At 40.4% G+C, this 14,510-nt stretch overlaps 1 protein-coding gene across 1 annotated transcript; it reads right to left on the bottom strand.

The window, feature by feature from the left end:
* Nucleotides 1-85: 85 nt before the first annotated feature.
* Nucleotides 86-2,758, bottom strand: ccdc33 (coiled-coil domain containing 33). The gene is made up of 6 exons (XM_072435663.1): nt 2,562-2,758; nt 1,677-1,765; nt 1,299-1,421; nt 516-612; nt 324-436; nt 86-100 (listed from the first exon to the last, which is right to left on the bottom strand). Exons 1-6 carry the CDS (start codon nt 2,731-2,733, stop codon nt 86-88), a joined length of 609 nt encoding a protein of 202 aa, XP_072291764.1. The 5' UTR covers nt 2,734-2,758.
* Between the last annotated feature and the right edge of the window lie 11,752 nt (nt 2,759-14,510).

Here is a 14,510-nt window from a genome sequence, read left to right as displayed (position 1 = left end):
ACTTTGTAGACATAAAGTTAATTTAAACCGGACCTGGCAAATTAATATATATTATAGATAAAGGCAGAAAGGTCCAGAAATGTGTTTAGGCATCTTCAACCTGAAAATGTAATGCTATGTTAAATACAGATTTGTTGGTGTTGTACTCTTTCTCCCCTGTAATGTCAGTATTTTCAAAAGAAGCCTATATAATAAGAGTAATAAAAGTAATAAGAGTAATAAGAGTTCACTTTCCTGGTTAAAGAATGCTCTTTATCCAACCATACGACTAAATCTGCAGATAAACTATGGTATTTGTCCTCCCTCATTTGTTGATACAGTACCGCTGCTTGGGGTTGTGGAGGTGGTGCTTTGTGCGGTGGAGATGGTGTGGGAGGTTGTGGAGCCCTGAACATCTGCTGTCTCAGTCCAGCGCTCTCTGCTGCAGGCGCCATCTCTGCCTCACACAAATAAAAACACAAACACAGCAGTGAGACGGAGCTCGCTTTGGCTAAGAATTGGCCGACTGGACCCACCGTTTCCCTTTCTCTGTGCCAAACCGACATTTGTTTTTGGTTTGTTTTTCACTGAGACGTGATAACTTTGCTGTGCTCTTTCCATTCTCTCGATCACCTGAAACACAGAGGTGTGGATTAGCTCAATATGACAAGAAAGACATTTGGATGGTCACAATTGTAGACATTGTAATTACATTTTAGCCATTTTTGTCATTTAGTCCATCAAAATATCTATGGTTTACCAAATATTTTATTATAATCTTTTAATTATAGAATATTTCTGTGGACCACAGCAGGACTGAGAAGGCATGGAGAGAGTTACCCAGAGTTTGGGAGTGAGTTGAGATTTGTGATTTTTTACTATTAAGAAGCTTTTTGCTATAATTGAATTAATGTAGACTCATTTGAGTACAGTTTGGGTCAAATATTTGGTCAAATTAGAGATACTTTATAGTTTTGAGAGACTTTCTCTGGGCCACGCCCCCTTTTTGGTCAATTAATCAATGCACAGGGCATGTCTTCCTTCAACTATAGCCCGAGTAAATACATAAATTGTAAGATGTTACCAGTTTTATAAAATCACTTATATCGGTTATATATCTTCTCTTGTTGTGTGTGTGCATATAGTTATTTGTTTTTGTTTATATCTTTGTAGCATTAGTACATATTTAAATTATATATTGCTTTTTAACAATTCAACAGCTGCTAAATTGAAAGTACACACTGATAACCTCAGTACTGGTTGGGGAGGGCATCTGACAGAAAAACATCTTAAATCATGATGTAAAAAGTGCATATAACCTTGCCCTGGTGGCGCACGGTGGCCTCCAGCTCTCTCATCCTCCTCTGCTCCTGCTGTCCAAATCCAGGCTGCCGCTGGAGAACCGCCTTGAGCTTCAGCAGTTCCTTCTCACTGTCATTCTTCTGAACAGAGAAAGTATCTTCACGTTCTTAAGTTTCCAAACCAACTCTTCTCATGTTTGTCAGTAAAGTGACATATGGTGATGACATATTTGAATGTTTTGCAATAGAAATTAAAAGGCAAAGCAATGACACGAGGAAAAGCAGGAGACAGACCGTTTAGAAATGTTACATAGTGCAGCTCAAAGGCGTTCTGAAAATATAATTGAGGTTGTTCATAATGTATGATTGTGATTGAATCATGCCTCTGATCTTTACCCTGATGAGCTGGTTCTGCAGCTGCAGGATCCTGTCGCTCTGAGCCGCGCTCTGGCTGCGCTCACAGGACAATCTGCACGAGAGCGAGGCTGTGGACACATCAAACACATGTGATAGAATCTGAATGAATCCTTTGGAGCTGTCAGAACATTATCTTCTTTAGACTTCTACTAAGGAAAGCTTTTCATTTTGATGATACTTGAAAAAAGCAGCACGCGGGAGGCTTGCTCTGCCGAGGTCGCTCAGTGTCCTTCAGTAGATTAGCCAGCTCGGCCCACATGCCATATCACGGACCATGAACCCAACTTATGAACCCCTTATCATTAACGTCACAGTCTGCAGCAAGGATTTATAAACATTACTAAGCTAAAATCATTGCACAGAAGAAGCCCTTGTAACAGCTCACCAGTATTTATCATTTTGCTACTATTAGACAGAATAATGGAAGTTTTAACCTCATGTTATTTATTATGATATTTGAGGCTAAATAGAATACTTTTTTGCTGGGTTTTATAGGACATCACAGCTGATTCCAACACATTTTAATTCAGATATTAATTCAGCTTTTTGTAATATAGTCAATTTTAGGGCCTTTTCACTAATATAATTGATTAGGTTTATAATTATTAAAATAACGATTTGTGAATACTATAAGAATACCATATACACCTTGCCTCTGAGTGTAGGACATCATTGCATTCCTTTTCTCCAAACACAATAGTATGAATCTCAATTATAAGTTTAAAGTTAAACGTTCAGTTGTTATGACAGTGTCGATGGAATAAATGTCTTTGCAGCCAAATGTTTATTTAGTGTTATGCATGTAAAAGTGTGTTTATGAACCTATAAACCTTGTCCAACTACTGTTTCTGGAGCCTGTTTTACCAATGCGGTCGGCCATCTCAGCCTTGGTCATCACGTCCAAATCTGTGTCCCTGAGTAGATCCAGCCCCGGGTCCTCATGCTCGGCCAAGTGCGTGCGCAGGCGGCTGTTCTCGGTCTGCAGCGCCACAAGCTGTGTGCGCAGGGAGATCATGTCCGCAGCCATCCGCCCCATGGCATCACGGTACCTCTGCACCTCCTGGACACAGCATGGGGTACAGTGACAAAACTGTCCAGGTGGGGTCAAAGAAAATACATATGGGAGTTAGTTGTTGTAGGCTGAAGTAGGAAACTAACATTCAGAGTTGGGAAGTTTGATCCTAATTAGGACCTAATCAAACTTCTTTCAAAACCACTTTACTGTAGATTTAAGAGATTGAGATGTCATGATCGTGGCTGTTGTGCGCAGTTTCACCACTAGAGGTCTCCCCAACACTGCCCCCGGATGGATACCGTTTTTGACCAGGGTGGTGTGGTCTGACCATCAATTTGCAGGAAATGTCTCTTGTGAGTGCGGGTTTTTAACATCCAACACGAGTAAATGAGGATCTGCATTATAGAAATTAAAATGGTGGCCTAAATAAACAAAATGTGATGAACCCAGACAGTGACAGGTCTATGGATGAAAAAAAAACAGAACCAAAACCAACACAAAAAAAACTCACTAAATGGGTACATAAACTAAAACACCAGATTTAAAGACTGCACTTTGGCAATTAAAAGGATGCCCTCTTTACAGTCTGGTTGTGCCTGTGCTGCTGTCCTCCAGAGTGTGTGTGGGAGGGGCTTTTGGGCTCCACTCTCCGCTGCTGCTGAGGCTCCCAAGGGACTCAGGGTGAAATTGAGCATCTAATAGAAAGGGCAGGGCCGTGACAATCACGATGGAGATGAGATGTGAGGGTCCCCCAAGCACAATGGCCTACATCTTAAACCTTCCTCTGTCCTCGATATAGAACAGATCTTTATCAGACTGTGTACTATTCTATAATGTTTTCATTGGCTTCAGTTAAATGTCTTGCTTCCGTTTTCTCTTCATGATTAAGTAATATGTTAATAATGACTTGTCTCTCTGGGAAACACAGCACATGTCCATGGTACCACAGACTGGCGTGTTGAGGCTGCAAAACTGTCTGCTGAACTGTCTGAGTTCAAGAGCATGTTGTCCTGGAGACTCTTTCTCCAAATTTCTCAAATATAAATAAATACTACAATGTAGAGTTAAACTTTGTCCCAGTATAGGAAAATATGTCATCTTCATTTGACGCATCCTTTAATGCAGCAGTGCAGCGCCCGGGAGACTACCTTAGAGAGAGAGTTGTCTGACCAATTGGAATCCCCTAAACTGCCATTGGTGTGGAATGGAAGCCAACTTTCCTCTTAATTTGCCTCAGGGCAGCTGTGACTACTATCTTGTCACCAATCACTGAGGGATTAATCAATAATGCAATGTAAGTGATCTGAGATTCACTGTTGTAGTTTTGACAACATTATACATTTTAATAGTTCTGAGCCAAAGGGCACAGTGTTTTCACCTGGACAGCGAGCGCAGCATGACGAGCATTCACAGGTGCATCGCAGAGATCCTCCTCACTCACACGCACAGGCAGTCTGCACAGGAAAATCACACATCAGCGACTCTATTTGAATTCACTGCTCATGAGAGAGAGTTCTGTCTAACCGTCTGCTGCTGGTGTCTTGCAGGTCTGACTGTGCAGGTGCAGGCTCCTGTTGAGAGTCACTTTGAAGGTAATGTGGCAGAATCTGTGCCAGGGCATCATGAGAAGGCAGACTGAACCTGCCGTTCTTGAGATAAGAACATACATAGTGTATAGGTACCATTTAAAGGCTATAACAATGATGCATAGTATTTACTGCAAAAGCTGTAGATTACATTGGTATTGCTGAATTGAATAAATAAGTTAAATGACAGCAAAACTTAGCTGAACAGAACAGGGTCTGTGTTCGTTAGCTGCCGCAAGAAAACAGAACATTTTGGCATAAGAGCTGCTATTCAATATATTATTAGACTCTAATTAGACTTTTTGTGATGAGACCTTTGATTCAGTTCTCTTTCATTATCATAAACTTCACTTTACCCTTTTCACTCCCTCCTGGAGGCGCCCATCGCACAAATCCAAACTCCAGTCTTTTTATTTCAGTGTGATTGTGACCCTTGTCTCTACTCCTCTCCCTGTCTCATGTTACTCTTTCACTCTCAAGCACAAGCAGTTTTTTTGTACACGTTTATTCCCACTCGACACCACGAGAGCCCTTCGTCCACAGCCCTCAAACCCTCCGGAGTACAATGCCACGTAAACCGTTTCGGCTGAGTGGTTGCCAAGCAGGGTGTTTCAGCCACATGGAATAAATCATTATCTCTTGTCTTTATGTAGCGACACAGTGTCCTACCTGTGGAGCTCCAGGGCTGCCCACGGCTCTGGTCTTTGCAGAAGCCTTCATAAAAGCTGGATGTTAAAAAAACAACAACCTTCTGATCAATCTGAGCTGCTCCCATGGCACCGGCCTTAGCAACAGAATATCATGTTTCAAACACATCAGCAGAAGGAGGAAACGTGGTCAGTCTTTGTCACCGAGGAATCTATTTTTTCAATCTTTTGTGTCTTTCTTTTGCTGGCAGAGAGGCCCAGATCTTTTCCTAAAGGCAGAAAGCGGCATGATTATGGTGAAAGGGTCTGCGCCACATCGAGTACCTCATTAGCTGAGCAGAAGGAAAGCTCTTTTTATATTAGCAAAAAAGGAGACATTAACCTGTACTCACATGAAAATTACACAGCAAAACCTATGATTTGAAGTCCCACTGCTTGTCTCTGTGGAGGTGATACTGCTTTGCTTGCATGTTCCACAGTATGGCATTAAAATGATCTACAGTATCATGCATTTATTCAATTACAGGCATTTAGTTATTTAAAGTGTTTTCTTATTTTAGTTAAATTACAGGTCAATGGAGTATGTTTATTTATTCATTAATTAATGTATTTGGATCCAATTTCAAGTGACGGTTTACTCAACTGGTATATAATTGGACTAAAAGCCTAAAATTTCAATTGAAACCAGTCAAAAATACTCAAACGTACTCTGAATTCAAGCCACTTTTACCCATGTTGACGTTCCCCGTGTATGATGTGAAAGGAGATATATCCACCTACAAGACCTTCTGTGTTCTTTTGTTTCATACTGTGTTTATTATATCATGAAAAACACAAATTGGGCACAATCTCTTCTGATATTACAGGGAACACACTAACACGAGATTATGATGCAGATAAATGCTCTGAGAAGGAGAAAATGATCCAAATGACTGAATCTGTATTCTAGTGGTCTCCTGATATTTAATGTTGATGAACTTTGGTTACGCCTTCAGTGTGTGTGTGTGTGTGTGTGTGTGTGTGTGTGCATGTTCATCTAGTTTTGTGGGGACTCAAACCTAATCAAGGAAAGAATATTGTATGTTTAAACTTTAGATCATCATGACTTGTGTCAGTCCTTTGGTTAGTGTAGGGTTTGATCATGTTACTCTACGTATAAATATCGATGTTCATCACATTCAATCATGTACAATCATTTTATTCGGACCATTTGCTTTGTGGGGACAAGAGAGTAGGTCCCCATGGTGCATCCTTATTATAAAGTCCACCAATGAAATTAATGTATGGATAGGTTGGTTAGGGTTTAGGTGAATGTTAAAGGAGACATATGCTATTTTCAGGTACCTATTATTAAACCATGACATAAGCAGGTAAGCATTTCACATTTTGGTAATTGTAAACAGGCATATTGATCTGAAACAGCTTGGTAATAGAAACGGGTCCCTTGACTTTCTGTTCAAAACGGCAGAAAAGCACCTCCTCGTCATGATGACATTTCACCGTATCAAGCAGCGGATTGTCATTTGTATGTTTGCAAATAATCACAAGTATAGGGATGTGGGCGGGGATGGGGAGTAAGTTAAAAAATAACATTTTCTGAGCACTCAGGACAATACAGGATTAGTCAAATGTGCATGAATCAATCAAAATACAAGTTTGAGGAAATTAATGACAAGGAAACGCCGATGTTAAGAGGTTGAAAGCTCATTCAAGTTGATTTGGCATAATATTGCGTTAGCACCTAGTGAATATGTGTCAGGACCAGTCTGCAAAAGAGGAATTTATGTCAGCCCACCCCTAAAATAAGATGTGGGGACTAAAATCTATACGCTCAGTTCATGGGGACAAACATGTGCGTGTATGTGTGAGATCGGCCCCTCCTTGTGTGATCTTTTCTCTTGTCTCTTCCCCCTCGTCCTGCCGTGTTGTTTCCCGCTGTGTCCCAGGTGGATAGTGCTGCCTCAAGAGATACGTGTCACGCTACTGGACATCTGCGCAGTGTGTGGTCACAAAAGAACGTCCTAACCTAAAATGATTTTGTGTGATTTGGGGTTTTGGCATTTGATAAATACAGTGCTGAGCCTGGGACTTAATTATGTGGGGGTTTAAAAAAAATAAACTGTTAAATCAGTAAGCATGGGACGAGACACAATTTTCACAAGACGCGACAAGACAAGAAACGAGAACGAGACGAGAACGAGACGAGAACGAGACGAGAACGAGACGAGAACGAGACGAGAACGAGACGAGAACGAGACAAGGACGAGACAAGACGAGAACGAGATGAGAACGAGACAAGGACGAGACGAGACGAGAACGAGACTGGACACGATACGAGAACGATACAAGAACGAGAAGAGAACGAGATGAGAACGAGAAGCGCCGAGAACGAGAAGCTACGAGAACAACGAGTTTGCATAATATTTTGTGAATTTTATCTTGTAAATATAAATGTAAATATATAACTACCATGAACATTAATACTGACAATTATTTGTCCTGCTTTAATCTCAATGAAAAACTATAAACTAGAGGATTATAGGATGCTGTGCTCACTCCAAACAGAGGAAAACGCCTCTGACTGAAGTGAGCACATCTGAAACTGGCCTGACATTTAATCAGGTCTGCACCGTCAGGACACACCCCATTCCCGTAAACAGAATGCTTTTACTCCTGTGAGCATGGAGCTCTGAGCTGTGAGAGCGGGGTCAAGGGCAGAGGGGGGCTTAGACTGAAGGACGAGTCCCGGGCCCCTCCCTAGAGGCCCCTGAGATCAAAGCCCAGGATTATCATCACATCAGCTTCTGTCACATATAGTCAAACCTATGAGCCATGACTCCAGAGGATCGGGTCATTTAGACCGCCATAGACCAAGGATAAGACACTAGAAGGAGAATAAAGAGAAAACAGATGCAGCATCGCTATTAGCAACATTACACTAAAAGATTAAGCATGATCTAACCTCTCTATCATCTCATCAGTTATCATAATACGTTTTGTATATAATATATCTAGAAATAGGCTTCTAATTTGTCTGATATTGTCTGAATCAACACAACTGCAGTTGTTTTTGACAAGGAGGTGTTAAAATGGTTAAAAGTTGAGAGAGTCCTCGTTCTTCCAATGTGACCATGGAATGCCAGTGGTCTCTCTTCTTTGTCAAGCTCTCAACACTTAAATGTTGTCCAGTTTCTGAATTTGTTGTATCTGAATCTTCTTTACAAGTGTTCTCTGTCGGCTGAAACTTTGCCATACTGTGTTAAGAAAGATAATATAACGTTTTAGAGGATCTTCAAACATAAACCTTACCTAATACATGCAACATTTATATGTTACCAACAGTGGTGTGTTGGTGCGCTCCTGTGGCCAATCAGAGTCCGCCCTGGGGCCCCGTAGCACCAGTCTCCAGGTAACACTCACACAGCCACACTTCCACTGTGTCACTGACTGCTCCCATCAGCCACATGACCTTTACCCAATGCAATACACCAACTGCATAATGACTTGCACAGGCTGGCATTTACCGAACACGAATCCCAGCTCAACACCAAAATGTTAATGTTGCCCCGAACAAAATGGTCTCCAGGGAGAAGAAAGACATCCACTGTAACGGCAAAAGCTCAAAAAATGGGCCCAGACTTTCCACCGGACTAACTATGATCTTAAAAGCTGAAGCTGTTTAAACTGTTAGACCTGCATGCGTCAAATGTCCTCTAGTGACATAATTTGAATGATCTCAGCTATTGTTTTTAGTGTTATTATTATGCTTCACTCCTTTGTCTTTACTTTATCAATCTTAAAGGAAATTTAAAAGGTGAAACGTTGGTGGACTAATAGGCTAAAAACCAGAAGAATACTTTATATATGACAATCGACATATATACAGACAAGCAAAATGTTGTTTATTTTTTATTATAACCCATTAAATCGGTCTACATGAGTCCTCGTGGCTGTGGGGTTTTGATAGTCTTTTGAATAATTATTTTTCGTGCACCTTTTAAACATGCTGTCTTTAACCTAACAGCTCTTCTGTCTAATCTGTGAAAAGGCCATAGAGATGGATGAGGGAGAGAGAGCACGTGTCTGGAGACTCATACATCAGCAGTTTGTCACATCTGTCCCTGCTGCACACCAGCCTCATGTTATATTACAGCCTCATCGCATTATGGATCCCCTGGTCCCAGAGTCCTCAGGATGAATACGAACATAACAAGAGCGCAAGAGGAAATGGCATGCAATAACAATACAATATGTCTTAGAATGTGAGAATAAAACTAGCCCTAACAGTGTTATGGAATTTAATATTTGCAGAGTTTCGGCAAAGAGGATGTCTTGAGATCTGAAGGTTGTTGATTTGAATCCCGCTCCTGGCATAAACATCATTGGGGGAGCGGTCACAGCCAGTGCCCCCCCCCCCCCCCGGTAAGTGGTTGACATCCCACCCCATGTTTACTTCTTTCACTCACTCTCTCACTCAATTAATCAATCAATCAAAATGTATTTGAATAGCATAATTCATACAAAATATGTTGTTACGGTTGTATTTTTTACTTTTCATCCAGTGATACCAAAAATCTGGCCACTTTAGTGCTCAATGGGCTCAACAATAACTCTCAGAAAGATATTCCTTTATTGTCCCACATGGGGAAATTTCATTGGTGCAACGCAGGAAGATACAGAGGTAGATACAGAAGAACAGAACAGATCACTTATAGGAAGTCTGAAAAACACTTTCAGTAGAAGATCTCCTATAAATAAATAAAAACTCCCATAGACAAATAAATAAATAAATAAATACATAAATACCATTGCATGTGATTACGACAGTAATTGCACATGAATATGTGTCACGACAGCACATAGATTGCACATGAATTTCACAGTAATTGCACATGAATTGCACATGAATTGCACATGAATTCCAACAGCAATTGCACATGAATTCCAACAGCAATTGCACATATGACAGAATTGCACATCAGTATTAGGTTAGGTCAGTATTGCGAGTGTTCAGTACTAACAGTTTTTGTTATAAAGTCTGACAGCAGCAGGAAGGAAAGACCTACGAAACCTTTCCTTCACACAGCGAGGGTGGATCAGTCTCTCACTGAAGCTGCTCTCCAGAGCGGACAGAGTGTCCTGCAGGGGGTGACACTCATGGTCCAGCATAGATGTGAATCTAGCCAGGACCCTCCTGTCCCCCACCTCCTGCACCGAAAGAACTGTGACACGGTTTTTGGTCCTGGATTACAAAATATGTCACTTCCTCCCCACATCTGGCCAATCAGGTCAATAAAAAATGGTTTGTTACTGGTTATAATAAAACCGCATTTGATTTTTCACTCAAGATAAATAGGTTGATGAAAATGAGAGCAGAAAAAAGATCAAACGAGCACTTTATTATTATTATTTATTATCATTATCATTTATCATTATCATCATCATCATCATCATTATTATTCTGAAACTTGTTTGTCTGGGGCTGATGTCCTGTGATTCTCGGATAAATTTGCCCACACAAATACAAGTACTTCATAGTATTCATGCGCATCATCTTCACTGTCCATCAGCTTGTGAACTAAAGCCATTATCAGGGGTGCAAGTAAGGGTTAGACGCGTGTTTGCTGCTTATTGACCCAGAGACCCGCATCAGCCAGGCATAATGATACAGAGGCCATCAGTTAAGAGTCCAAATGAAGAGGTTAAGCGCTCAGCCTATATGTGGGACAATGGGCCGATCTTTAATGGGGCAGTTCCTTCTCCCCGGCTCTGAGAGATGAGCAGGAGATATGGACGTTTGACTGGAGCCGGGACGAGACAATGGCTGACAGATTATTTATGAAACGGGACATTCAGAGAGTCATGTGATCAGGTGCGTGTTCGCTCTGCTGCTGCCCGGAGTAGATGCAGGCTGTTTTATAGAGCGCAGGAAATAACCTAAAGTAAAAGGCCAACACGAGCATTGAGGGCGGGGACAGTGAGCTTATCATGCAGCTGCAGAGGAATGAGAGGCAATAAATAAACGCTGTATATAACTTTAATGTTCTATTTTTCAAGCGAGTCTCTTCCACAGTGCCTCAATAAAAAGCAAGTTCTCATGTGAACGGCGGAAACAAACAAATGTGTGGGATTTTGTTTAGTATTGTCTTTATTTTAAGCTAATATAAAAGAGTCGGGCTCCAGATTATAGCTAAATCTGGTACATTATTATTATATAATTTATATTTTTGACCACTTGCATTACCTCACTAAACAACAGCTACAACATTTGGCCTGCTAACACTTCAGTTTACAATTTCTTTACAATATCATGAAAATGTACAGATTTCCTAGCATGAAATATACAAAGAGAGATAATTTCAGCAGAGTCCAGGTCAATTTGAGGGCAGGATGATATGGCCTAAAGAGTAATCAAATAAATCAATAATTAAAGAAAGACTGAATATTTGTACTAACTGGTTTAAGGATGTTTAAGTTTTATTTCCACTCCTTTTTTCAGTCATTATTCATGTTTTTAAACTCTGCAGATTCTCCACAGTCTGTGTTACTGCTTCTCCAGGTGTTGGCATTTGCAATCTCAATCTGCTTTACTTCGTTACGGTGAGAAAAATCTGCTGCATTATACTGCGATATTCAGCATTTCATTTTGCCCTGAAAGTAAACAATGATAAATATATCGTAAACTATATGATATGGCCTAAACCTAGTCAATTACCATATTATAATGATCAAACCACACACAAAGCTGCATATTAACATACGGTGTCTGTATGTTGTGATGTTGTCTGTAAGCCACCAATGCAACAATGTGAGTTAATGCAAACAGCAGCACAAGCCCCTTTCTTGTCCTTCAGAGCATCCATACTCCAAAGGGCTGTAAGTGTTAATACTAATCATGTGCGCAGGGCCCCTCATGGACCTTGGCTCAGGGCGACCTCAGTGCCTTTCTCTGACCAGCACTGATGTGATTGTGAGAGAACTCAAGGCCAGAGCTCCATTTACCTGAGTCTGGAGCACAGCTTGAATCATGGAAATCTGATTGCTTTATACATTATACATTTAGCATAGCAGGCTTTGGCTTTGAAGACATGTAGTTGTTTAGATCCTAAAATACTCTGTTTTGGATCTGCTTTTACCGGCCATAATATATAAATTGATCACAAGAATTGTACCCCATTGGCCCATTATTTCATCTCTCAACAAACTGAGTTGAGCTGTGGGTCCATCTGAGCAATTGACTAAACTAAATCATCACATAATTTCAATTCAGGGGCAGTTTTATGAATAATATGGGAGCAAGAAACCCACAGTATTCTGAAGGTATCTGATTTAGTGCCTGGTTGTTAAGAATGTTTATTCAAAACATTGGACTATCCATGTTTTTCTTCTTGGCTTTCCTAAAATTAAATAATATCATATAGGCCATAGGCTGTAACTCAGAATGTGGCTAGAAAATGAATTTCGCTCCACCACATCAAGACTACTTTTCAAAAGTGGTTTTCCAATCTCAAAGATGTACTTGAGCTGGGGGAAAAAGTTCTCCGCATGATTTCTGCCAGTATTTGAGAAAATAGGTGTCGAAGTTGCCAGTTTACCCAAATATGTGACAAATTGGGCTGTACACCCATCTTCATACCTTCTTATTTTTTTCATTCTTTGATTGATTACTTCAGAAATTCAGATTCTCAGAGACATAACTACTTTCTTGAGGGCTGTAAAGTGGTGAGACTCTGGGTGCTTTAGTTTATGTGCAAATGTAAGTTAAAAAAACAGTTTTAACAATTTTGCATGTTATCGTTACGCACTTGAAAACTCTTACTCCACATTTAGTATTCAACTGAACGCTTCAACAATTACAAATTCTCTAGTCTTGATTCATACTACACTATAAAAACAATCTAAAAGTAGTATTTTAACCCTTTCAACACCAGTTGCCCATTTGAAGAAAGAAAACATAGGCTATTGGTAAAGGTTTTATTCTATAGAACGGATATAATTGTATGTAATGTATTTACAATATGAACAATATGAATAATTACAATCATAAAAGCAGTATTTACATCGTGATAAACAGGCTAATTAACATGTGTATCTTTCGATCTAGTATAAGGCAAACTTTCTGCAGAATAGGATATACATACAAACAGAGGAATGATATAAGTATGATTGATGTCAAAATGTGTAAGTACAACATTAACATGAGGCCATGACATTGGACTGGTTTGATTTTTACCTTTTGAGGACAAATATATATCTTGGCAAATTGACAGTAAACAAAGATCAACCTCCTCGGATACATTTACCATGTTAGACAATGTCAATTTATCACTAGCACCTACACACCAAGCTAGTAAGTTATAAAGTTCAATTGGCACAATCTTTCTGGCAGAGGAAACATTTAGATCCTCTGATGTAGGAGGCCAATTTACATCCATACTAGGGGCACTTTTGACCGCTTGTTTCATCCATACTAGGGGCACTTTTGACCGCTTGTTTCAGTGATACTAGGGGCACTTTTGACCGCTTGTTTCATCCATACTAGGGGCACTTTTGACCGCTTGTTTCAGTGATACTAGGGGCACTCTTGACCGCTTGTTTCATCCATACTAGGGGCACTTTTGACCGCTTGTTTCAGTGATACTAGGGGCACTCTTGACCGCTTGTTTCATCCATACTAGGGGCACTCTTGACTGCTTGTTTCATCCATACTAGGGGCACTCTTGACCGCTTGTTTCAGTGATACTAGGGGCACTCTTGACCGCTTGTTTCATCCATACTAGGGGCACTCTTGACCGCTTGTTTCAGTGATACTAGGGGCACTCTTGACCGCTTGTTTCATCCATACTAGGGGCACTCTTGACCGCTTGTTTCATCCATACTAGGGGCACTCTTGACCGCTTGTTTCATCCATACTAGGGGCACTCTTGACCGCTTGTTTCAGTGATACTAGGGGCACTCTTGACCGCTTATTTCATCCATACTAGGGGCACTCTTGACCGCTTGTTTCAGTGATACTAGGGGCACTCTTGACCGCTTGTTTCAGTGATACACCTGCACTGTAAACTGTCCTTGAGAGCTCTCGCAGTGCTGCATCTTTACCACTTTCTGGCACCATTTTTCCATCACTACATGACATCTCAGAAACTGACATATTAGTTTCAGTTGAAAAATCCTGGTGGAGAAGTCCTGTCGTCTCCGTGGAAACCATTTCACTCAGGTTTCTTCTTGGTGGTTTGTGAATATTCAGCTGTGGTAAGTCTCGCTGTAATCTCTTCTTCAGAAGATCGGATCTGTAAAAATTAGACAAGGAATAGAAATTCATAAGTATTGATAGATTACTATTTTATTTGTGTTTTAGTTTTAGAATTATTATTTTATTTGTGTTTTAGTATCCTATGTTTGTTGTTTATTTTGTGTTGTGTTTTAACAGGGTAACCACTTTTCTCACTGGGTTTTCCCTGTATAAATAAACAAAATGAATGGAAATATGTAGACTCCTGTAGCTAACAGGATTGGTTTGATCTTGAATGAAATTTCATGAATAAACATAGCTGTGATGTTTATC

This window comes from Eucyclogobius newberryi, unplaced genomic scaffold (assembly GCF_026437365.1).
Source record: "Eucyclogobius newberryi isolate DKJ021-1_F unplaced genomic scaffold, fEucNew1.0.hap1 SCAF_7, whole genome shotgun sequence".
NCBI lineage: Eukaryota > Metazoa > Chordata > Actinopteri > Gobiiformes > Gobiidae > Eucyclogobius > Eucyclogobius newberryi.
Note: the sequence above shows the minus strand (reverse complement) of the source record. Positions and strands in the feature narration are given on the sequence as shown.